Source organism: Ceratotherium simum, chromosome 8, assembly GCF_057802395.1.
Source record: "Ceratotherium simum simum isolate JZ-2026a chromosome 8, ASM5780239v1, whole genome shotgun sequence".
NCBI lineage: Eukaryota > Metazoa > Chordata > Mammalia > Perissodactyla > Rhinocerotidae > Ceratotherium > Ceratotherium simum.
This window is the reverse complement of record NC_141907.1, coordinates 72,473,187-72,498,424: the sequence shown is the minus strand read 5'-3', so window position 1 is coordinate 72,498,424 and position 25,238 is coordinate 72,473,187. Positions and strand designations below refer to the sequence as shown.

At 38.6% G+C, this 25,238-nt stretch overlaps 1 protein-coding gene across 4 annotated transcripts; it reads left to right on the top strand.

The window, feature by feature from the left end:
• Positions 1-2,272: 2,272 nt before the first annotated feature.
• Positions 2,273-24,942, top strand: PPM1K (protein phosphatase, Mg2+/Mn2+ dependent 1K). 4 transcript variants are annotated; one of them, XM_087434573.1, is made up of 8 exons: positions 2,273-2,467; positions 8,672-9,190; positions 10,126-10,230; positions 14,096-14,259; positions 16,579-16,744; positions 16,903-17,047; positions 18,049-18,183; positions 20,594-24,942. In XM_087434573.1, the coding sequence occupies exons 2-8, from the start codon at positions 8,751-8,753 to the stop codon at positions 20,723-20,725; spliced, it is 1,287 nt and encodes a 428-aa protein (XP_087290699.1). In that variant the 5' UTR covers positions 2,273-2,467; positions 8,672-8,750; the 3' UTR covers positions 20,726-24,942. The 4 variants fall into 4 exon arrangements, 3 of the variants coding, with proteins under 3 accessions (XP_087290699.1, XP_087290698.1, XP_004431003.1); XM_087434572.1 differs by lacking the exon at positions 14,096-14,259 and having other exon boundaries at positions 2,275-2,467; positions 10,126-10,226; positions 20,594-20,770; positions 21,087-24,940; XR_015552949.1 differs by lacking the exon at positions 14,096-14,259 and having other exon boundaries at positions 2,274-2,467; positions 10,126-10,226; positions 18,049-18,245; positions 20,594-20,656.
• The last annotated feature ends 296 nt before the right edge of the window (positions 24,943-25,238 follow it).

The window sequence follows — 25,238 nt, the reverse complement described above, 5'->3', positions numbered from 1 at the left end:
CCAAATGTTTTGAGATATTGCAATATAGGGTACTACATTATTGATGAACTGATTCAAAAAATAACTTAATTGTATTTAGAACTCAGCCACCAAAATGCTCCATCAAAAGAAAAGGCCATCACCAAAGACAGGCCCTAGAATGTTCATAGTAGCCCTACCTGTAAAAGCTTCAAACTGGAAACTACCCTAATGTCCATCAGAAGAATGATTTCATAAATTGTGGTATATTCACAGAATGGAATAAAATGAATGATCTACAACTATATGCAACAATATGGAAGAATCTCACAGGTATAAAGTTGAGTAAGGAAGCCAAACACAAAAGAATGCATACTTTATGATTCTGTACATATCAAATGCAAAGACAGCAAAACTGATCTATGTTGTTGAAAGTCAGGATAGGCAGTGACTAGAAGGCAGCATGGTGGGGTCCCTGGGTGTTAATAATGTTCTGTTTCTTGATCTGGGTGCTAGATACACAGGTGTGCCCAGAATGTGAAAATTCATTGGGCTGTGTAAACTTGGAATATGTGCACTTTTCTGTATATATTATGCTTCAATAAAAAGTTTTAAAAAAGCAAGAAAATTCCAGGAAGCCCATGAAAATTTAATTTCAACCCAACATAATAATCCTCAATGTCATGACTAGAATTCGTGAGCCATCAGTGTGAGAATCACTCTCTAGCAGAGTATTCAATGGATTCAGAACAGCTGTCCCAGGACCAGGACACCTAATACGTGAAAACAAGCTAATCATTTACCTTTGAAATCTCCAATCTCTCTGCTTTTCTTTCTCTACCTTTAGTGATATCACCATTGTTTAAGTGAGGTCATCTCCCACCTTGAGTCTCATCTGACACGGTTTTCTAACTAGTCTCCCAATAGCTTATTCCACCTGTCCTCAACACGTTAACAAAAGTGATTTAAAGTCTAAAGCAGATCCTTTTACTACTTTGCTTAAAATGCCTCAATAGAGTCTCATTAAATTTAAATTGTAAAGCCAGCCCTGATGGCCTAGCGGTTCAAGTTCGGCACACTCCACTTCAGTGACCCGGTCTCTGTGCGAGGAAGCATACTACCCATCTGTCAGTAGCCATGCTGTGGCTGTGGCTCACATAGAATAACTAGAAGGACTTACAACTAGGAAATACAACCATGTACTGGGGCTTTGGGGAGGAAAAAAAAAGTGAGAGAGAGAGGAAGATTGGCAACAGATGTTAGCTCAGAGCTAATCTTTCCCAGCCCCCCCCAAAAAAATACAAAAAAATAAAATTTAATGCAAACTCCAAGACTTGGCTAAAAGGTCTGGCCTCTGTCTACCTCATGTCATGCTGCTCTCCCGCTCCCCCTATGCTAGAACCACACTGGCCTTCTTTCTGTTCTTCCAAAATGTCAAGCTGTCCCACCTCAGGACCTTTGCTCTGCTGTCCCCTCTGCTCAGAGTTATAATCACTTTTCTGGTTCCACGGCTGACTGACTGACTCCTTCTCACTCTTCTAGTCTCAGCTTAAATGTTATCTTCAAGTTCTCATATAACAACCCTCCCTATCTAAGTCAACCTCCTAGTATTTTCTATAGCCACATCTTGTCTATTTCCTTCCTTGACATGACTTACTATTTTTTTATTTGCTTGTTTACCTGTTTGTTTTGTCCCTCTTCCTCCTCACCAGACTGTAAAGTCTATGAAGGCACTATCACGTCTCTTCGCGTCAGGATATCCCCAGTGCCTAGCACAGTCCCTGGCATACAAAAGGTCCTCTATAAACACAGAAATACTTGTGCAGTGAATGAATCCACATTCCCAAGGGATCACGAGATCCCTGTGCGATCACGAAGAACGCTGCGCCGTGAGTTTTTCAAAGAACAGCAAGGAAACCAGATGCCTTTCGAGCCCTTTGCCCAAGCAAAGTGTTGGAACTGCGTTCTCTGTTTCCTAGTTGTCAGAACTACCGCCCCCTGGCCCCAAGCGACACACCCCGTTCCTCAACCGGGGGAAAAGTACCAAGTCTCCCGACCCCACCCACCGCTGAGGCGCCCCTCATTGGCCGGCGCTCCAAGGCCCTCGGGGGGGCGGGACGCCACCGTGAGCCGCTACTGGCCCAAGTCGACGTCGCTCTACCGTGCTCTGCTGAAAGTCAGCCGAGTCAAATTGCGGTTGCCGGGAGGCTCGTTGCCGTAGGAATCTGTGATTGGCTGCGATCGAAGGCCTGGCAGCAGGCGCGCCGTCTCGCCAAACGCGGATTGGCCGGAGCTGCCGTCAGTCACCGGGAACAGATTTCTCCTCTCCATCTGGCCCACTGAGGGCGAAAAATTCTCAACAATTTCCAGCAGACGAGCCAGTGGCTGTTCTAACTGCTTGTTCCAGAGATCAGAAACATCGGAGAAGAAAGCCCAATCAACCGAGAAAGCCTCTACCCCTCCCTCCATTAGCTAATTAAAAATCTCCCAGGGGCATAACCATCACGAGGTAAGAGCCTAGAGAATGCACTTCATTTATTTCTGTTACCGTTTATAATATTCGTAGGCGGGGTCGCATCCCACCGCTGCGGGTCCGCGGAATGGAGAGTAGACGGAGGGGGCTCTCCAGGGAGGGGAGGGGAAATGTAGGCTTAATTTCCCCAGCCCCCTCGGTCCGAGCCCCACAGTCAGCGTCTGTGCTCTCTGTGCGCCGCTTTCTTCCCTCGCGAGGTCGGGAGCAGCATGTCCCGGCGGGCCCGCCCCGGCTGCGCAGTGGGCTATGGGCGTTTCCTGCCGAGACCCCGCGCTCGGCCTTGAACTTGACCCCAGACGAGAGGCGCCAGCCGAGCTAGTCGGGTGGACCGAGTTGGAGGGCGGGAGGCACCAGCTCGCGTTTCCCCTTAGCGAGGACCCGCGTCGCCCTGCCCGAGCCCCCGGACGCGAGGATGCTGCAGGTGTCAGCGCCGGGTCGCCGCCGCAGCTGCAGCCGGGCTGGGGGAGACGTGGCGACACCCGGGATCTGTACACGGAGAGGGTGGTTGGGAGGCGGAGACCGCGCGGCGGAAGGTTCTAGGGGGAAAGCCAGCCTTCTGCAGTGCTGCGCTCTGCGCGGGCGGGAGGGTGTGTTTCCTGGCGTGTATCACTCTGGCCACGCATCTGTCACGGCCAGCGAGCCGGGCCCAGGATCCCGGACTGTCCAAGGGTGAGCTTTTCAGGGGATCGGAATAAAGAAGGGTGCAGAGCCCTGGTTGGTGTGGATCTGAGGACGTGGGTTTTGCTTTGCCAGGAGAGCACTGTAATCTCAAGGCCTGTGGCTGGTGATGTCTTGTTTAGCAGCCTCTTTCTGTAGATTAGAGATTTCACAGGAGATGACAAAGAGGGGACTAGGTGGAAATAGCCAGGCAATTTGGAGTCTCTAAAGCTCCAGTGGCCTTTCCGAACTCCAGACTGGAAATGTGCAGCAAGGGCTCTTCAGTCCTTTTCACCCTTCTCCAGTGCCTAGAAAGAATGAGGTTGTGGGGCAGTTTCAGAATGAGCGACTAAAGTGAAAGATTATAATGGTCTTGAAAAGCAGCAATGGTGTCGTGGTATTCCAGGAAAAGAACAGATGCACCGCTGTGTAATAAAATATGTTAGTTAATAATTTTTGAGTAGTGAGTTCTCCTCGCTAATGATTTTTTTCTTGCAAGTTTAGTCGTTTTCTATTGACCACCAACACAGGCACCTCCCTTGACTGGAGTGTTCAAGAAGAAAGAAGAGGGGAGAGGTGCTGGTGATGTAGTGTAGAATGTAAAGGAAAATTCTTAAGTGAACTGTAAAGGTACAGGTTTGGAATATGGTCTGTGAATTGTATCTACATTAACTAAAATGTTTTAAAAGATATCTATGGAATTAGAATAATGAATACTTTTCACTGCTCCCATGTTCTTTTCTCTATTCACACATCTAAACATATGTTCACAACAAACCTAAGGGGAGTCATTTGGGGTTTTGTTGTTCTTGTCATTTCTTCCTTCATGTAGACTAGTATGTTTTCTTTCCCTTCCTCCCAGCAGGGTACTGATAAAGAAGATATCGGAGTCCAAATTTCCTGAAATACATTCCTGAGGTTTCCATACCATTTGAATTTATTGGGATGCATTGGTTGTTTTTTTAAAGTTGACAAAGAAATATTTGGTTTAAGAATATTAGGGCCGGCCCCGTGGCTTGGCGGTTAAGTGCGTGCGCTCCGCTGCTGGCGGCCCGGGTTCGGATCCTGGGATCGCACCGACGCACCGCTTCTCCGCCCATGCTGAGGCCGCGTCCCACGTGCAGCAGCTGGAAAGATGTGCAGCTATGACAGACAACTATCTACTGGGGCGTTGGGGGAAAAATAAATAAATAAAATCTTTAAAAAAAAAAAGAATATTAAAATTACCTTGTCTTTCCATCATGGAAGTTACTGATATAAAGATATCAGAGTGCCACTTTAATGGGCAGATATGAATACTTAAATATTTTTGCTGGAGGGATAAATCTAAGCAGGTTTCGGTAGTACTGATCCTTAGAACTGCTGAATAATTTTGGCATGTGCTTAAAAGAACAGCAATAAACTACCCTTTTGACCTGCTTTCAACAGTCAAGAGCAGGTTGACTCAAATCCCAAGTGCACCTGCCTGCCAGAGAGTGAGTGCCTCCCTTTTCCAAAAATAAATTTGGACAGCTCACAGGTATTTAAACCATGGAGAGATTATAACATGGGAGTAAAATGAAAATATAAAATTAGCATAGCAATCTTGTAGCTGTACATGTGGCTTTTTTTCACCAGCCTCCCACCTTTTATTTTTAAATCAAGTAGGTACTTCAAAAGTTTACTACAAACCAAATGCATTTTTTTCCTTTCTGATGCTTTTCACCTGGGATTTTCTACTGTCAGGATGTGGGTTTTAATCAGCGCTCTCATGGAGAATTTCTATGCCTGCTCCTGCGGTCCCACAATTTATTTCCATTTAACTCTCTTTGCTGAGATCTCTCCTGCTAAGTCAGAATTGTTAAACCGGGGGCCAACCTTGTTCGCTAGTCATGTTTCTGTGTCAGGGCTTTAAAGTACTATCAGATTAACCAGTTAAAACGTTGAGGAGGAGGAAGATGATGGGGAAGGCCCAGTCACACAAAGCAATGTGAAAATGCTGAAAAAGGGAAGAATTTTCAGGTATTTATTTATTGATAATATGTAGAATATCTTTTTTTGTGTGTGTATATATGTGTGCGCACACAACATTTTAAAAAATTCGTGTAATTAAGGTAAATTTGCGAGCCATACATTTTTGTTTTGATTGGGAAATAAAAAGGAATTTGGAAAACGGTTTGGCCTAGGGGGAAAATTGTCTAATTTTTTTCCTTTTGGTATATGACTATCAATGTAGTTTAGGTTGCTTATATAAGTAACCTGTTAATGTAGCTAGAAATCCAATCAAGGTATCTTTATTTTCTTGCTTAGAATACTTTATGAAATTTATTTTTCCTAGTATAGTATGTGTGGCGTGTGTTCCTGTGTTCTTAGTTCATTTAACTTTTGCTCTTTGTGTCTTTTTTTTAATAATTTTATTTATTTATTTTTTCTCCCAAAGCTCCGGTAGATAGTTATACGTCATAGCTGCACATCCTTCTAGTTGCTGTATGTGGGACGTGGCCTCAGTGTGGCCAGAGAAGCAGTGCGTCGGTGCGCGCCGGGAACCAAACCCAGGCCGCCAGTAGCGGAGCGCGCGCACTTAACCGCTAAGCCACCGCTAAGCCACGGGGCTGGCCCAGACTTGTGTCTTTAAATGGCGTTCAAGCAGAATTACTTCTGCCCTTTGACTCTTTTGGATAACTTTGACTTTTCAAAGGTTAAATAAAAATGTTAAAATGGTTTATAAAAAATAAGCTATCCTTGATTTCTGATTGAGAGATTGACATAAAGGATTCCTAAATAACTGGTTTTTAGTTTGCAGAATGATAAACACATGCCAATATATAATTGCTGAACTGACAAAAATAATTCTTGGGTATTTGTCAGTTTGTTCTCTACTCTTTTGTTATAAAAAACGCTGATTGCTTTTTTTCTTTTTTTGAAGGTTTTTGTTTTTTTTTAACATCATAAATTCTACTCTCTCTTGCGTGCTAGTCAGTGCATAGTCATTTCCATGGGCATCTGCAGAGCTGCGGGCCTGTGAGGCTGATTCCTAGTTTGAAGCTCTGGAGGAAACTTTTCTTGATGTGTAGGTTTAAGTCAAAGTTGTTATTTAGCTTGGGAACACAGTTCCTCTTTGAATTGTTTCCTCAGGAATATGGAGGGTATTAGTATGATCTAGTTATATTGCATATGGAAAAGGAGATGGAATTCCTTCTTAAACAGAGTCTCCTGCTTGTGTAAGTGATGCTGACCTAGTTCAAACTAGCTATATATCTGGTTCACATTTCATCTATGCTAATAGTATGCCTTGAAGTAGATGTTCTCCTATGTCTATTCTGCTTACTGTCTGAGATGATTATGCAGATAATAAATGAGAAAAGACGCCAGGTTGATGATTGATTTCAGTTTATGCACGCTTAAAGAAACTTGCATTCTATTTCACTCTTAAAGAATGTTTCCAGTGGATATTTGTTCCCTGCTAAGAATGCAGCTCTGTTTTATATTTTTTATTTTCAGAGGAGAGAGAGAGAGAGAGAGAGAGAGAGAAAAAGAGTATCCTAGAAGAGCTGCAGAAAAACTTTATTCAATATTTATTTGTTTGTAATTTTAGAACTCTTGTTTAAAGTAGGTGCATGACTGCAAAATGGCACAAGGCTAATAAAGCGTACATGCTTATTCAGATTGAAACCTTAGCAATAGTACTTTGTTAATTTCTGGTACTCTTCAAATATGAATGTTTTCTAATAAACATATTCAAGGTTTTATTTTTTTCTATATGGTATAAAGCTGCTTTGTGAGTTATGTCCTTCAATAATTAGTACTTAGTTCTCTTACTTGCTAAATTGTATTATAGTTTGAAATTTCTCCACAAGTCATCACTTTTATTTGATGTAGTTATTGTTGCTGAATAAAATATAACCTTCAATCAGAAGCAAAGGAATAAACACCTCTTTTTTTGTAATGGAATGTATTGCTTCTCTTTAATGCTTGTTAACCAGAGATGCTGTCTCCCCTAGCCCCCATTTTGGTCATAAAAGAAGTGAGTTGCAGTCTTTTATCCATGATATTAGCTAAAAGGCCAAGAAGGGGTGGCCTCCTAAGTCTTCCCTAACACATTCCTTGTTTGGGGGCTGTCTTTATTCTAAATTCTGTGAAGCAGGGCTCATGTGTCTTTCATTGCTTAGGTTTCTAAGGGTGTTCTTTGGAACCTCATCCTTTCCTTCTACTGCTTTACTCACTGAAAGGAGTAATGGCCCTTCCTAGACATGGCTGGACTGATTTCCAAAAGTTTATTTGAAAATGATTGTTTGAAATCTGTAATGCATTTTCTTATTGATGCTCTCAAGCTGGGCTTTGTGTGTGTGTGTATGTTTGTGCCTTTTGGGGAGATAAATTTTTTCAAGCTCGTTTTTTATTGTGAAATAATTCAAACATACAATGGAGAATAATATAACACCTTTATATACTCTCCACCAGCATTATCAAATCTTAACATAATGCTATCTTTTCAAGTTGGTTTTTAATTCATAAAGAAACAGAACAGAGTGCTATGGAAATGAATTTCTGCTTATAACCTTATTTGTATGGAAAACTGCCAAAAACACAGCCCTTCCTGCAGGGGTGTAGGAATTCCCCCTGCTGGCAGGCTTTAGGATTGAGCTTTGGGGCAGAGTCCAGAAGTGGGGTTTCAGAGTAATAATGTCAAAGAAATGTAGTCCAGTCTCGGGTGCTGTCTCCTACTGTGAGTGTAAGGTCTGAGTGGGCTTCTGGGCTGTGGGAGAGGAGAGTTGCATCTGTTAATGTAAATAAATAGATCAGGTGCTCATAAATCAGGGCTACTTGTCAGAAATGCAGTGCCATCCAGTTTCTGAGAGCACACACATCAGAAGCGGCTTATCCTTGTGCCTAAGGAGTGTTTGCATGAACCATGGTAATAGAGTGTGTAAAGTTTACTAAGTTGAGAAATCTTAAAACAAAACAAAACTTAGATCCTAGATTGTGTCTTTACTAAGACTGGGCCGCTCTTTGGATACAGAACTATCACAAATATTCTATTAACCAGTTATTTTTTCTTTTTTCTGTCTCTCATTAAATACTTTGTTATTGTTAATATTTGCCCCTTCCTTTTCTTCGGAGCAATGGAGTTAATGAAGGGAAGAATATTTATTTACACCTGTATTCTATGTTCTTGCTACTCAAAGTGTGGGCCTTCTGGACCAGCAATTAGGCATCACCAGGGAGCTGGTTAGAATTTCAGAATCTCAGGCCCCACCCCAGACAGACTGGATCAGAATCTGCATTTTAACAAGATCTGCAGGTGATTGTAGGTTAAAGTTTGAGAAGCACATGTTCTATATGTGTGCACATTGTCAAATTTTTATGCAATTTAAACTCTGAATGGGGTAGGTAAATCAATTCATTTTTGATCCGCTATTCTTAGAAGTAGGCTGTTAGGTGCCACATTCTTTATGGCCTTCATTTTTGGTGATATCTAGTGATATATCAGTTATATTCAGAATTACTGATGGAGTCTCTCCCTCTCTGTTTCTTTCTACTCAGTTGCATCATTTTTCTTGAAGACATCCCACTATTGTTCCACAGACCTTTCCCTCATCACTGAGAACTTGGGAGTTGAGTTATGTCAACAGCTGCCTTAATTACTTTGGTTAGAAGCGGTGGGATCCAGGTGAGAAGGAGAGTGCTGCTAAGCTCCCGCCTCCTGCAGGATGACAGGCGGGTGACGCTCACGTGCCACAGCTCCACTACAGAGCCCCGGTGTTCTCGGTTTGACCCAGATGGTAGCGGGTGTCCAGCCACCTGGGATAATTTTGGGATCTGGGATAACCGCATTGATGAGCCAATTCTGCTGCCGCCCAGCATTAAGTATGGCAAGCCAATTCCCAAAATCAGCTTGGCAAACGTGGGCTGTGCCTCACATATTGGCAAACGGAAAGAGAATGAAGACCGGTTTGACTTTGCTCAGCTAACAGGTGAGATCCTATACTTTGCTGTGTATGATGGACATGGCGGACCTGCAGCTGCTGATTTCTGTCACACCCACATGAAGAAATGCATCAGGTACGTACAATGACTTGCGCTCTTGAGTTTTCAGTTTGCCTTCTACTTCGTGTTTAAACTTTCCCTCTTTGGCTGAGATGTTCACTGTTAACAGTTACTTAAGTGGTTTCACACTGTTGTTTTATGAACAAGCAGCAGCTTAAGCGTGCCCTCTATTACTGATGATTGTAGCCATTGCAGAAATATATGTTTTAACAACTCCCCAGGCGAGAGCAATGACCAGAATCTGCAGCACTTGAGTTGTGATCATTTCAAGTGAATTAACAGAGTGCATGATCTCATGCACTGTGAGAATCTATGAAAAGCGTTTACTCCTATCGGTGCGTGGCACATACCACTTCAATAAATGGTGATTATTCTTTCAAGGGGTGTGAATTGTGTTACATACTTGTTGAAAATAGCTTTAGATAATTGGCTTTAGTATGGGGAAAATGCATTTAATGAAGGTGTTTTGGAGTTCTTTAAATGGTTTATTTACCTAGATTATTATTAATGTATTTTTGAGTAGCATGCTACTGCTAGAATTAAACGAGGGGGAGAACAGTGGCAGTTATGGTCATGTGACTTTCTTGTCTTCCTGTGTATAGTCATTTTCTACTGTTCATCAGGTGAATGATGCATATTTTGCCTTATCCCACAAAGGAACTCAGTGGCTTAATTTAATATGAAGGAACTCTTGACCTCTCAGGGTTGTGGTAGTGAGGATTAATCTTTTAAGGACGGGAACTTGGACTTTTATTTTATTGTCCTTAAAGGCCTATCTCTGTGCCTGATTCTTTTTCAATTTGATTCATTAATCTGTGCATTTTAAGCATCTGAAAGGCAAACCATGTAGGTCCATTGTGTGGAAAGACTGCTAGCTGGAGGGACCTAGAGGAAGAAGAGAAACCTATCCTAAAATGATTGTTTGCGGGTCTTTTTTCCTCCCCACAAAGGGATTTGCTTCCAAAGGAAAAGAACTTGGAAACTGTGTTGACCTTGGCTTTTCTAGAAATAGATAAAGCCTTTGCAAGGCACGCCCACCTGTCTGCTGACGGTAAGTAAAACAATCACATTTCTTAGGGTCCTGGGGAATATTGGGGTAAAACGGAAACAATTTAAGCCCTTTAAAAGGGTGGGAATTTTAATGTAAGTTTGTTTGTAAGGGTGCTTATGTTGAAAATGATTTTACATAAAGAATCACTTTAAATGCCGTTTGGAATCCAAACTAGTGTTAGTACCTCACTTTTAAATGAAATATATTGGAGAATTTTTCATAAATTGAAGCTCCAAAATGGTTCTGGTATTGAATTTCAATTTTAAAAAGATTTAAAAATATTTTAATCTGTTTGCTTGTTTTATGGACAAGAGGTCCATACTATGAGAGGGTTTATTGTTTTTGTTTTCTTAGGTGAATTTGATGAGCAAGTACTGAAATACACTACAGAGTAATCTCATCTAGCCAGACTCAGTAATTGTCTGACAAGAAGAAACTTGCTAATTGGTCCTAAATAGGAAAGGACAATGGCTAATATGCACTACTTTATATAATTAGAAGGAAGATATTTTTTTCTCCCATTTCTTAGAAAAGCTTGACCTTGCAGCTTTCCTGTAGTAACTAGTGATATTTTTGTTTTTATTTGTTAAACACAAGGGCATGTCAGCTGAATTTAAAAATTTGTGTACTGTATGTCCTTAAAGTTTGAAAGTAAAACATTTCTGATTTTGACTTAATTTATCAAAACCATTTCAGAAAAGTGTAGCTAATGTTTTCTAGTTAGCTGGCCCCCAAATCTTTTGCTCATAAAGTTAATCTTGAAAACTTCTGCAGTGACCACATACATGTATGCATATGGACCTCGTAACTGATTTGAAAATGAATCATGCAATAATATTAATTGTGTTTGGTTCATCCTTTTGTTTAAAGGAGGTCAAAGTGCACACAGAAATGTCATTTTCACAGTTTTCAGTTGGAGCGCATAGGGATGGAAAATCTCCCCGAATTCACAGATAAGAAACTGAAACTCAAGGAGAGGTAAAGTTCAGGTGCAGAGTTAGGGCTGGAATTTTCCTAGCTCCCCCTGTGGCCTCACTCATGGGCATATTTAATGAGGAGGATTAGAGAAGTTGACTCTAGGATGGCTCTACTCGCCTCATTAAGAGGTTTTTCCTGCTCTTTTCTGACGGCCTTACCATCATCAAATCCTCAGAAAAGCATTCAAGTCTACTCTCTGTTCAGGGATTTATTTTCTTGTTTGTAGATCATTCAGGCCCATTTTCTCTTCTTCATTCCTTTGGTTTTTGTCCCTTCCAGATGGCGCCTGAGTTTTAATGATCTCAGAACTTTCCTAAGATATTCTAAATTTAGTTTTCGTTTAATGGCCATTTGTTTGCAAGTATAATGGAGCATGGCAGAATCATGCTTAGTGTGCTACTAAAGAAAAAAGGTTTATTATAACATTGTTCTTAAAAGTTATTTTGTGTGTATTCTTATAGATCTATTTTTGTGTGTTTTTTTAATAAGTTTTTTGAGAACAACTTTAAAATTTATTCTTAATAAGTTACTTTCAAAGATGGCAAAAATTACCTTTTGCTATTTGGGGTCTATTTTAACTTTTCAATTTATGGATTAAAAAAACTCATACCACTTCAGATTTCAAAGTTAATGTTTAAATTAAAAATTTTTTTTTAGTTTTTAGTAAGAACAGAAGCAGTATCAGTATTATAAGAGTGGATAATATTCTTTTGGGCATAGCTACAAGTAGGACCAGTGCTAGTTAAATAAAGTTGTGAAGTAAGTGCAGTTTGCCCTCTCCATTATTTTTCACCTTTTCTTTTAACATCAGCCCCATTTTCCCTCCTTAAACCTTCCTGTGAGCAGCTTGAGGGTAGGGACCATGGCTTATTCATTTTTGAGTCTCCAGTGTTCAGCATCCTGCACAGAGTCTGGAAGCTACTCAGTAATTATTTGGACTTAACTGAGCTCCACTGTCTATTCTTTCTCACCAAACTTATTATAATTTATTCCTTGATTATCTTATAGCTGATTTAACCAAATTATTGATATAATGTATATGTTTAATGAGTTATCACTCCTGGGTGGATTGGAATTTTAAGTAGGGGAAACCTGAAAAGAGACTGATTAAACCATTGGAAAGAATCACTAATGGGGGACTTTCAGGTATAAATGGGAGGAGTGCCCCGCAAACATACCATATTAGCTTCTTAAGAGAAAGTGAAAATAATAAAATGAAAATAAAACATTCTCATCTTTTCAAGACTTCAGTCCAAAGCTGTCACATCTGCATAAAGTACTTCATATTATCCCATTAGCATTTAAAAAATTATTACTATTTCAGTTTAAAATGAGGTAGTTTGAGGAGCATAAAAGCAGAATGCCACTTATCAAGAAACAGCAAGAATCTTGCCCTTAAGAAATTGTCAGCTATTTTTATTGATTTGTTGTTGATGCATTTTGAATTTACCCTTCCTTACAAATAGCTAATTTCATCATCATCTTTGAATATTTTTGTATTCAATTTATATCAGTCATGTGTATTTTTGCAATTAATGAAAGTAGCCAGTAAATTCAAATGATATCCCTTTAGTCTATTATTTATGAACAAATTGTCACTTAAAACAAACCAGATGGTAGAAAATTTAGATGATATCCTATAAACTCTTCAAAGTGTTTCTAGATTGCTTAAGGTTTGAAAGCAGCAAAGCTCCCCCAGAGACAAATGGATCAAAAAGAGAAGACTTGCTCTGACGCTTAGAGTGGGAGACGTTGGTGGCAGCATCGTGAGTCTCATTGGAAACTTCCATGCTCTTCACATTATGTCATCTCTTTATGGAAGAATTAAACTACAAAATAACCAATGTTAGAAATGCAACATTTATCCCTCTTCTGCTGGGTGCAGCCAGAAGAAAAAAATAGGGACAGCATTAAAGAGAGATTCTTATTGTGCTGTTACTGCTTCAGCTCATTACTTTGATTTTGGTGTTCATAAGTCATACATGTCTAGAACACCCATTTTTAATAAATATTGAAACTGTATTGGTTTATACATATTGTTGTTTACACAGTTGAATAACTACCAGGGGTATATACTTTGAAAAGTACAGCTTTCACTCTTTATGTTGCCATTCAAGATCTTGATCATTTTTCTTTTGATATGTCGACCTGCAACACTGGGGGAAAGAGAGAGCTGCAGAAATACCCATCTTATGAATTACATAAAATTATAAACGTGCATTAGAGCTCAAGAGCCTTACTAGCCTTTATTTAAACAGTTAATATAAATTAATCCTTATACTCAAAAAATGCCTTCTAGATACTAGACCCCTGCATTAAGCACTATTAACAGATATGTTACTCCTTGTGTCTGATGTAGGAGGTGCTTTGATTCCTTCTTGGTGTATATTTAAATCCCGGTAATTTGGTGGTATGCTGTAGTTCACATCCTCTCTAACTATGTACTGCTTGTCAGACATGAATTATTCGGTCCTATACCCATGAATTTTCCCTTTTGTTATTGGGACAATTCTAATATTAATACCAAACAGATTTACAGTGCTTTTTTTTTCCAATTGAATAAAGATACTGATTTACTCTTCAAGACTCTTTAAATGAGTGTGTGTATAAGTATGTAGTTGTGTGTCTGTGTCACCACATATGTGTTTTGGTCCACATGCATTTGGATCTAGTTCTTCCTACCTTGGGAAGCCACAAAACTAAGAAGTGTCACTCTGTGATGAAAAAATAAACTCAACTACAAAATACCATCAAGTTGGGCAAACTGAGTTTTGGAATCATTGATTTGGCATCTCCTGGAATATTATGTAATTTGCTAGTGAAATTTTCACCAAAATAAAAACCCTTCCCCTTATTTTGCAGCTCTTTCTCTGCCCTCCCCTGTGTTGCAGGTTTGTAACGTGTGAGCACAATTCCTGGGTGAATTTCCTATTTGCCTCTGTGCGTGTTATTTGTGGCAGAGAACTGTGCCTGGTCAGCAGCTCTAGACCTGGAGCCCGTGGACACTATATGCTGGGCTTCAGTGGAAAGAGAGATCTGCTTAATTTTATCCCAGGTGAAGGAGTCCAGCGGTTCCTAGCCTGGACTACTGGAAGGTTCCCACATCCTCTTTGTCCCCATTAGTTGAGATGACTTGCGGTAGAAAATGTCCAGTGAGTGTTAAGAACTTATTGAAAGCTGTCTTAGTTTTATAGTTTCGTTGTTAGGGCAAAAAGGAAGACTTTTTACTTCCATGTTAAATGTTAAATGAAAATAAATGTTGATTTAATATTTATATCCTTAGATGCTTAGCAAACCAGAATCAACAGTTAGTTTTGAAAACTTTCCCATAAATTCTGGGATTTTGGAACTGTGAAGTTGGGTTGATAAAAACTCAAGTTCTTTTAAATTCCTAAGTGGCAGAACCATGAATTATAATCTTAAACAGCTAAACATAAAATTTTCATTTATAAAATTTTAACTCTTTTGACGTAGCCAATTAAAAACCACTTTAAACAATGCTGCTGCTGACAGCTTCAACAAAGGAGAGGAATGCTAACTCTCTGGACAGGTAGCGTCTGAATAAATGCCTGGCTCTTCCAATCGTTTGAAACTATTACGGTGGTTAAAATGTAAAGATTCCATTGTAGTTTGGAGAAACTCAAAAGTTAACATTTTTAATATAAACATCACTGATACTTACGCTAAAACATTTATGTTATACAGTGACAAATATATTTTAGCATTGCCAAGTTTTATTACTTTGGCACAACAGTTCCAAAATCAAGAGATAAATGGGAAGATAGTGGAACTATAAATGCCATTTCTCGATAAAGTAAATTCAGCATGGATATAAAAGATTAAGTAGGGTTTATTCATGTTTTTCCATTTTACTTTTCTGATTAAAGCAGGCATTTTAGTATACTTAGCGGAAAATATATTTATATATATCTTTCCAAAATGCATTACTGATGAAGTTTTTTAAATTGTCTTTTTGAAAAAAAAAATTTAGAAAGATTGAGCCTCCCATCCAAGTACTAACCAGGCCCGACCCCGCTTAGCTTCCGAGATCAGACGAGATCGGGCGCGTTCAGGGTGGTATGGCCGTAGACATAAAAGAAAGATTGAGCCTCAATCATTCAAATCAATACCACTTCATTTTTCCTAAATCTACCTTTGAGTTCAAAATCATCTTTGGATGATCACCCGAATATTTTATTTAGATGCTTTAAACAATTAACCATGTTACTGAAGATAATACCTGCTTTAAATAAGTTATTTTTTTCAAATTCTTCCAATTTGCTTTACTTTTTAGGCCATAATTTCACAGTGTTCTCACTTTTGGCAAGGCTCAATGCACCTTAAAATTTTTCATAAGTGGTAAAGAACTGAAGGCAGACATTGTTAGAATAAAGCAAAGGAAGATGCAAAAATGCAGTTTGGATTGGATGAAGGGAATAGTGGTGACCTAAAGCCAAGTAACATTTAATTTTATTTGTTATTGGTCAGAGAAAATTAATATTCATGGAATGCTCTGGGCCCAGGGCATGACCACAGGAGTAGCACTTGGCAGTACTGTCCTGCATTTGGGTACAGATTGATTGTATTAGGTCCTTCTGGAGCTCGGAGTGTTAACTATACCAAGCTTATGGGAAACTGCGTTGAATTTCATTCCCCGTCCCCCAGATTTTCTCCTAATATAACGACGGCTGTAACTTTGTTTTATGTCTGGGGGGGACAAAGATAAACAGAAAAGAATGTGAGCCTTTAACCATTTTAGGATTTTTTTGGTGAACATTTGTAAAGTTAAAACAAGTGTAGAAGGAAAGAATATAAAATATAGCACTTGAAGCGCAAATGGTATGCCCTTGGCATATATATCTTGCTTAGCCTTTTAACTGATAATATTTTCATAGGAAAGAAGTAAGAAATGGAAGAGAAAACTTTCTGAGTCCATAGATTACAGAAAAGTCAGCTTGCCTGAATGCGCTCAGTAGACCTAAGTCATCCTGCTGTATTAGTCAATCTAATTAAAATGTAATACTTTTAATCCTGACACCTGATATACACACAAAGGTGTCATTATAATTATTATAAGTTTAAGTCAGCTCTACTTGATATAAATAGAAGCCATTTGGAGACAGTGATGCATTATTTACCAATAGGATAGCAACTTTTTCTGTTTGCATGGAGCCTTGTTATGAATTAAATACTTCTTTCTCTGCATGCTCTTACTTACATAGTTCATTTGCATTTTGTTTGCATAGCTCTAGTTAAATTAGAATGATACATTTCAGCATTAGTTTAACATGCCTGTGTTTTGTTTTGTAATAAAACTTCCATATCCAATCATTTGACTATCACTGACTTGTACTCTTTTTCATAATGTTTGCAGCCACCCTACTGGCCTCTGGGACTACTGCCACAGTAGCCCTATTGCGAGATGGTATTGAACTGGTTGTAGCCAGTGTTGGGGATAGCCGGGCTATTTTGTGTAGAAAAGGAAAACCCATGAAGCTGACCATTGACCATACTCCAGAAAGAAAAGACGAAAAAGAAAGGTACCACCTCTACTGACCGAGCATTCTATGAGGATGATGTTGATAGAGTTTGAGATGGAAATGAAACCGTGCATTTTAAACTGAGTTCATGCTTAGGTTTAACTGTGCCTTGGTTTTCTGGGTATCACATCATAGTCTTTTAACTTTTTCTTGACTAGGATCAAGAAATGCGGTGGGTTTGTAGCTTGGAATAGTTTGGGCCAGCCTCATGTGAATGGCAGACTTGCGATGACAAGGAGTCTTGGAGATTTGGATCTTAAAACCAGCGGTGTGATAGCAGAACCAGAAACCAAGAGGATTAAGGTAAGAGAGGACTTGCAGACACCTGCAGCACATGCAAGGGGCGAATGCAGGGTCGTTTCCAGCTACAAGCTTTCTTGGAAGCCTTGATGGAAGCCAAAATGGCTTTTAAAAGGGAGTAATTTATGGAAGGCTAGATCAACTTTTCAGACAAATTAGCAAACTACTTTCCAGGCCAAATGTGTGATGAAGTATTTGGGTTTTGGCTTGGAATTCTCCTGGTAGAATGGCTCCACTGCCCTTCCTCACCTGCACCTGACCATCCAGCCTCACCTCTGCTTGGAAACTGACCCTGCCTCCCTTTTCCACCAAGCTCGCTAATCGCGCCCCTCTCTGTTTCTGTGACATGCTTTGCATGCTGCTAACCAGTGCCCCCATTACCCTACACTTCCCCCAACACACCCAGTCGTGAGCCGTGAGCCGACACTTCCCTCTCTGCAGCCCCGGCCTACTCTGCTACCTGACACAGCAGAGTGCAGGCTCCCAATAATGGCAGCAAACGTTTGTTAATTAACTGAAAGCGTTCATGACTTATAGATATCACACTTATGTTCATTTTATCTAACAAATACTTATATCGAGCTTAGTATGTGCCAGGCTCTGTTCAAAATAGCTACTCCACCATTTTACAGAGAAAACAAATCTAGAGCATACAGATGTCAAATTACCTATGTTTGCCCAGCCAAAAAATAGAGGAGATTTCAAACCCAGAAGCCTGGCTCCAGAGACAGTGCTCTCAGCATTACATCGTGCCGCCTCTTGCATCTGGCTATCTGGCTTCTTCCTTTGTGGTGTTACTAAGTAAATGTTAGGTTTGTCCTCCATGGTTGATGCTAAATGTTGCTACTTCTGCCCTAAATACAGGCCTTCCATTTTCACTCTGTTTGCCTACAAGCTTTTAAACACAGATAAACACTCAACAAACAGATAAAATCTTTGAATTATGAAGATTATTCTAAGGCCAAGTGTAGTTTATAATCCTATGCATTTGGTTCTGATTGCAGCTACATCATGCTGATGACAGCTTCTTGGTCCTCACTACAGATGGAATTAACTTCATGGTGAATAGTCAAGAGATTTGTGACTTTGTCAATCAGTGCCATGATCCCAACGAAGCAGCCCATGCAGTGACTGAACAGGTGACACAGTAGAGCTTCTGCTAGAAAAGTCCCAAGGGGGGACGACAGAAGGACAAACCCAGGTGCAGGTCTTGGTACAGCCTGGAGGGGCCACACAGGCTGGAGATTGCTTTGAAATCTTGTGTTTTAGCTTGAGTATCACAATGAATTTTACACTTGATAATATTTCCAATTTAAACAAGTTTTACAATTCTCCCAAGTAGTTAAGTAAAAATACGGTGCCAAGGAAATGTGCTGTTTCTTTTTTGGCTTTGCACACATCTTGAAATGATAGTAACAGCAATAGTAAATTATTATAATATCTAATACTAATATCACTTACTATGTGTCAGACACTCTTCTGTTCATATACATCTTATTCAAGATCACAAAACTATTAAGTTGCAGAGTAGTTGTCCTTTGGGCTTCAAACTGACAGCCAAGTTCCCATGTCTAACTACTTGACCAATAAACGCGACTGCTCCAAGTAATTATCCAATATAGGAACACTATAGCATAGTCAACTTCTGGTTTTTAAAAACGTGTGTGAGAAAAACAAACAGAAAGGTGTATGGAGGGGTTGTGTGTTAGTATGTCAGTCAGAGCTAAAATTTGGAAGCTGGATAATACCCAGCAGAGAAAATGTAAAATTTCCATGTTTTGTTTAATGTTCTGTTGGGATAGATAGCTCATTTATGTTATAGCCATCACTGATCATTAGCATACTTTAATTCAATAGCTATTTTTGCATTTCCCAATTTTTATATTTTCAATTGGGGAGCCAAATTTGGCCCAATCTTTTAAGTGCTATTATTTGTAATTAAGATAGAAGACCTTACTTTGAAAGCATTATTTGCTTGAAAATAGACGGGTAAGCATGAATTATTCACTTGTTACTATATGTGCTTGTGCAATTAAGGAAATGGGCCCAATTCCATGGATGATCACTTCTGTCCTAATTTCAACCACCTGTCTTGAGATATGTGTGTTCTAATTCATGAGGGTAATATTTGTAATGACTGCATAGTATTCCTCTATATTTGTTACCATAATTCTTTTAACACTTCCCCTAATTAGCAAATTTAATTTACGTTCACTTTTCCGTATTGGGGGAGCACTGTAATAAACATTCTTGTATCTATATGTGCATATCGATTTTCTTCAGATATTATTTTCTTAGGTTAAATTCTTAGAAGTAAAATTGCTAGGCAAAAGAATACACGGTATCCTAGGGGGCTGGCCCGGTGGCATAGTGGTTAAGTTCGTGCGCTCCGCTTCAATGGCCCCAGGTTCCTGGGTTTGGATCCCGGGCACGGACCTAAATACCACTTATCAAGCCATGCTGTGGTGGTGTCCCGTATACAAAATAGAAGAAGATGGGCACAGATGTTAGCTCAGGGACAATCTTCCTCAAGCAAAAAGAGGAAGATTGGCAACAGAGGTTAGCTCAGGGCCAGTCTTCCTCACCAAAAAAAAAAAAAAAAAGAATACACAGTATTCTAAAGCTTTTAATAAATTTGCCAAATTCCCCACCAGAAATATTATTCAGATTTACACTTTTCACTAGGATGTTTTGTAATTTGTATTTCTTGTCTGTGTATGGTTTGTTTTTTCCATTTTCTTATAGGTATGCTTGTCTTTTCATGTGTAAGAACTTCCTATATTTTAAGTATATTAGTACTTTGATATTGCAAATCTATTGTATATATATGTATTTTGGTCTTTCAATTTATTTGTGAAACTTTTTTATTTTTTGAAGCTTTTTACATCAGATATTTTTATCAACCCTTTCTTTCACAGTTTTAGCCTCAAGCTATGGGGTCTTTTGAAATACGTTTGCTGGTATATATAATCCCAAGCTTACAATTGGGATTTACAATGCTGACTATTATCATTTGCTGTTTGAATTAGTTCCTAAAATTGATTTACAGTTCTCCCACTGCAGGAAATTTAGTTTTTGCCACTTTTCCATTTTATCGAGAACATAAACTTTCTTGTAGTTAGATCTTTATACACATCCATTTCCTTAGGTTATTATTCTTGAGGCTAAATTCCTAGAAGCAGAATTGCTAGATAAGACTTACGTTTCCTGAATCCTTAGTTGTATTCGTCCCTATGCTGACTGCTGTACAGGTATTTTCTTCTTCAGGAGCTGCATATCCTGTATCTTGGTCCACTGGTGTTTCTATTGCCAAAATCACTATAGTGGAATATAGTTAATGTGGTTGTTTTGGGTCATCAGTTATTCTATGTGCAATCTAATAAACTGTGTGGGCGTTGATACATGGTGAAAGAATCACAAACCACTGTGAAACAATTGGGTTAGTAACTGTGTGTTAAACCAGTTTGGCCTTCCAGAGGAAGAATGATTTCTCTTTGTACGTACTCTAATCTCCTGCATTTTTCTTTTTCTTCCTGCCAAACCTTGCAGGCAATACAGTATGGTACCGAAGATAACAGTACTGCAGTGGTAGTGCCTTTTGGTGCGTGGGGAAAATATAAGAACTCTGAAATCAACTTCTCGTTCAGCAGAAGCTTTGCCTCCAGTGGACGATGGGCCTGATCGCTTGCTGGGACTCTGGAGTTTCTGTGCCACAGTTTTCCCTGAGTATGTCAAGAAACTGATTAGATCAAAAAGTAACTGTACAAGAGTGACCCTGTGACTCACTGGATCAGTAGCAAGTCAGTGTAAACTAAGTAACCAATTACATAGTAGTTTTTCACAAATACCCGTCATATTTATGTTCAGCTGTATATTCTCAGTATAAATATATGTGTATTTCAGCTATTGTGAGTCTCTGAGTTGAGTGAGCAGATGAAAAGTGGTTTGATACACTTGCTGAGTGTTAAATTTCTAATTTTTAAAACTCTTAGGCAGCTTTGAGTTTCTTTTGATCATTTTTCTTCTTTATTCATTTGAACAGGTTCTTGTCTTCAAGTTCTTCAAAACTAGTCAGTATTTTGACAGCTACTCAGTGTGTTATCTGCAAGTGTTTATTTTTATTAACTGTACCAAGGAGTAAGTGTGAAAACTGAGTTCTCTCTGAGTTTTGTTTGAAGTCTTCTGGACCACTTATTGGTAAATGTAACAATGTAAAAGAAATTAATTCAGAGACTATGTCACTGCTAAATTGTATACATATTTATAAACAGTGCACTTGTATATTTCAGCTGTCACCAGGTTCCCTCCCCCATTCATTCCTATTTTTCTGCAGCTAAGAATGCTATATAGATATGATTATTCCTTCAATCAGACAAGAATGCACAGGCTAAGAGTACTTTGTTTAAAGCTATACAAAGTTAAATACTGCTGGTATCAGGTATTTTGTATACAGTTTCCATTTGTTATCTCTAACTCTGTTTTGTGTTTTGTATATAGTATGTTTATATCACTTTTTGTATAGACTTAGCAAGTTGGATAATTTGTCAGTACAAATAATACCACATTGACTGATACTGCTACAGACATAGCTTGAGGTTTGCTTATTTCTAGACTCATTGGAAAGAATAAATCTAAAACAAACATTAGAAGATTCTATATTTCAGTTATGTAATTTAGGAGTATAAAACTATACTTCCTTATAGCTGCATGTTTGTTATTAAAATGTGATTCTCTAAATGTGTGTTTGAAATTAGATCTGCAGTTTATTTCTGCAGACAATGTAAATTTGTTATATGTGTGGCTGTATGTACATATGTATATTTTGGAGTAATAGAAAATTAAAGGGAACCATCCTGCATAGCTCCTTCACCAGTTAGCTATAAATTATTGATATGTTTATCCCTAAGGACTCTTGACAAACTGAGGGCAGTTTTATAGTGGAGAACCAGTGGTTATTGGCAAATGAAGAAATAGATTAAAAATGGCTGTAGGAGATATTTTATGGTGGGTAACTTAAGTGGAAAACCCAGGAACAGAACCAGCATGTTGAAGCTACATTGCTATATGGTAATTTGCATATAAAATAATAGTATATGAGAAAAATACTGAGCGTTAAGAATGACATGGAGTTTTGTTGTAGAAACAAAAGAAAAAGAAACCACAAAGATAAGTTGGCGTAGTATATACCTTGAACTCTCAATTTTCAGGGTTGACTTTTTTTCTTTCTTTAAGTTTTATTTAAAGGCTTATTAGAAGGAAGGGGGCCTAACATAAATATTCGTATCTTCTCATTTTTTTGAGAATGCAAGAAAAGTAAATCTTGAGTTTTCCTGCCTATGTTAATCAGAAATTGTCCTTTGAAAAAAAGTGGTAAAGAAATATTTCAATTTTTTTTTCAAGGAAGTTTGGTGCAAGAAAGAAAAACATACAGGAAAGAATATCGTCTCCTATTTGTTTTCTGAGAAGTGAGGAACCAAAGGTAGACTAACAAAGCTGGACAACTTTCTTGCTTTTTCTGAGTCAAGTCTTGGAATATAAATATGGAAGCTACATTTAGGAGTGTGGAGAATTTCCAAACTAACAAGCAAACCCAAGCTCTGAAGCACAAAATGACATTCTAAAGGCGTAGCTTCCTTTTTGTTTGAGTTCTTCACATTACTATTCCTCTCTTTTACTTTAAAAACTAAGGGTGGGAGTGATGTTGTCAACTTCAAAGATCTAAGAGTCCCAGATGCATGAGGTCGATTGCCAGGTTTGACAAAGGAATTTGTAGGGCTTCTTGGTGTTGGTCTGGGGTGGACTTTGCTCTGCTTCACCTGAAAACTTTTAAAACATGAAACCAGTCAATTTTGATTAAAGCATAAAAACATACTGGTGTTTATTTTTCAAGCCACAATGTTGAAGTATAACTTGTAGATTATTATAATCCATAAAAGATAAGCATATTTGCATTAGGTTTCTAAGTCTATTACTGGGAATTATGCAAACAGTAGTGGAAAGAAGGACAGTTCTAAATAAAGTTTTTTAGTTTTTAACTGTGAATTTGCCATGTGGCTAATACCACGTGGGTATAGGTATAGTGTAAATTATATTAATGTAATTAAAATTAAATCAATTATATTCATGTTTACCTTTCATTTATACGTAGTTATATAAATCATCTTTCTAAAATGTGTTGCCAGGGGCCGGCCCCGTGGCGTAGCGGTTAAGTGCACACGCTCCACTGCTGGCGGCCCGGGGTTCAGATCCCGGGCGCACACTGATCCACTCGTCAGGCCATGCTGTGGTGGTGTCCCATGTAAAGTGGAGGAAGATGGGCACAGATGTTAGCCCAGGGCCAGTCTTCCTCAGCAAAAAGAGGAGGATTGGCATGGATGTTAGGTCAGGGCTGATCTTCCTCACAAGAAAAAAAAAAAAAAGAGCTCCTATAGATTAAAATATGAACACTAAAGTAAAAAAAAAAAAAAAAAAAAATGTGTTGCCAAACTTTATTTGCCAACATTTATTTGGCAAAATATTCTTAAAATCATTGTGACTTTTCACAAGTATAAATTCTTAAGTACCTTATATATGCAAATATAAATGCAGTCCTGCTTTCTGTCAACCCTTTATTTGTTAGATCTTTATGTTTCTTTTTTTTTTTTTTTTAAAGATTTTATTTATTCATTTTTTCCCCCCAAAGCCCCAGTAGATAGTTGTATGTCATAGGTTCGCATCCTTCTAGTTGCTGTACGTGGGACTCGGCCTCGGGCTGGACGGAGAAGTGGTGCCCCGGGGCGCGCCCGGGATCCGAACCCGGGCCGCCAGCATCGGAGCGCGCACACTTAACCGCCAAGCCGTGGAGCTGGCCCCAGATCTTTATGTTTCTTAAGTGCTTCAAAGTCTTATGCATTTTTTCTGAAAAAAAAAATTCATTTTGGAGGGATCAGTTTTGAATTTCTGTACTCTATGATGTCAACTTTTCTCAAGTTCCAACATTTAAAAATTTACTTACTTTGAACAATTATTAGCACACAATATAAAGAGAAATCATTTTTTCAAAGTGGAATTGATTTTTTTTAGAATCTGGGCATAAAGTGAGTGGGCCTATGCTAACTCTTCAATTATACAAAAAATGTATAATTTAGTTTCCTTTCTAAGAATGGACAAGGATTTAATTTCATGGTAATATAATAGTAAGAAAATACTTCAAGGTGGGATGATGGGAAGGGATGGTCAACATGGAGCATCAAACAATTAAACACAAATATGTATTTGTATTTTCCTGTAGCACCTCAATTGTTCACATACCCATGTCTGTGGAAAGTGACATAAAATTTTGCTTGGGTTACATTTTATTATATTTATTAAATTCACTTATCTGGCTGACTTAAGCAGAAATAAAAAGTCATGTCTTTACAAGCCAAATTATGATGACCTGCCTGTTGCTTTTGGCATCTGGAATGAGCCTGTTGACTCTCTGGCAGCTCCCCTTGGTTGTTAGATGGTTGAAATTGTCCATTGATGGTCATATTGAGTATTCTGGGCTGTGAAATTATGGAGTTCTTCCATTTCCAAGAATGACTCATCTGCCATTGGAGTCCAGTACAGAATTTAGTGGCTTGGTGTGTCCCAAATTAATTTAATTACTGCCTAAGTGCTCTTGTGTACATTTGTTTTACAATTTACCAAAGTACTACTTGGGTGTATAGCACTTACTATAGCGAATTGATGGAATTGCTCGTTTGACCATTGTTTTAAATGTATGTATTAGAGTAATGTGAGCTGTCTGAAATCACATATCTTAGTCTTCAAAACACCATTTTAATAAAGTACATGCATTAAAAACTTTAAAAGATCCAACTGTGTTTATTTGGCATCCAGACCTTCCAATATTTATTATGCGACCCTGTGAATACTGATATAAAAGAGTCAATGAATGGTTGGAAATTTCTTTTATTCAAATAATTTTGATTCGATCTAAACAAAATTTGTCTCTTTCATTTCCTTCTTCCAAAATATTTGTTGGTACATAAGAGGAAAATGATCATGATGATTTCTACAATATTTTGCCTTTGGTATATTTTACTGCAGCATCTCCATATATTAACAATTAGAAACATATGTATGGCAGTGATACTGCAGAACACAGCATTATGCATTTAACATAAACAATTTTTAATGTCCTAACGTTGATTGAATAAAATGTAATAGC

What these genes read in the sequence shown, in the direction of transcription:
- PPM1K (XM_087434573.1), top strand. Translation starts at nt 8,751, where the DNA reads ATGTCAACAGCTGCCTTAATTACTTTGGTTAGAAGCGGTGGGATCCAG. An exon ending in TCTGCTTAATTTTATCCCAG is followed by an intron (nt 14,260 to 16,578) that starts GTGAAGGAGTCC and finishes TAATGTTTGCAG; the next exon opens with CCACCCTACTGGCCTCTGGG. An exon ending in AGAAAAGACGAAAAAGAAAG is followed by an intron (nt 16,745 to 16,902) that starts GTACCACCTCTA and finishes TTTCTTGACTAG; the next exon opens with GATCAAGAAATGCGGTGGGT.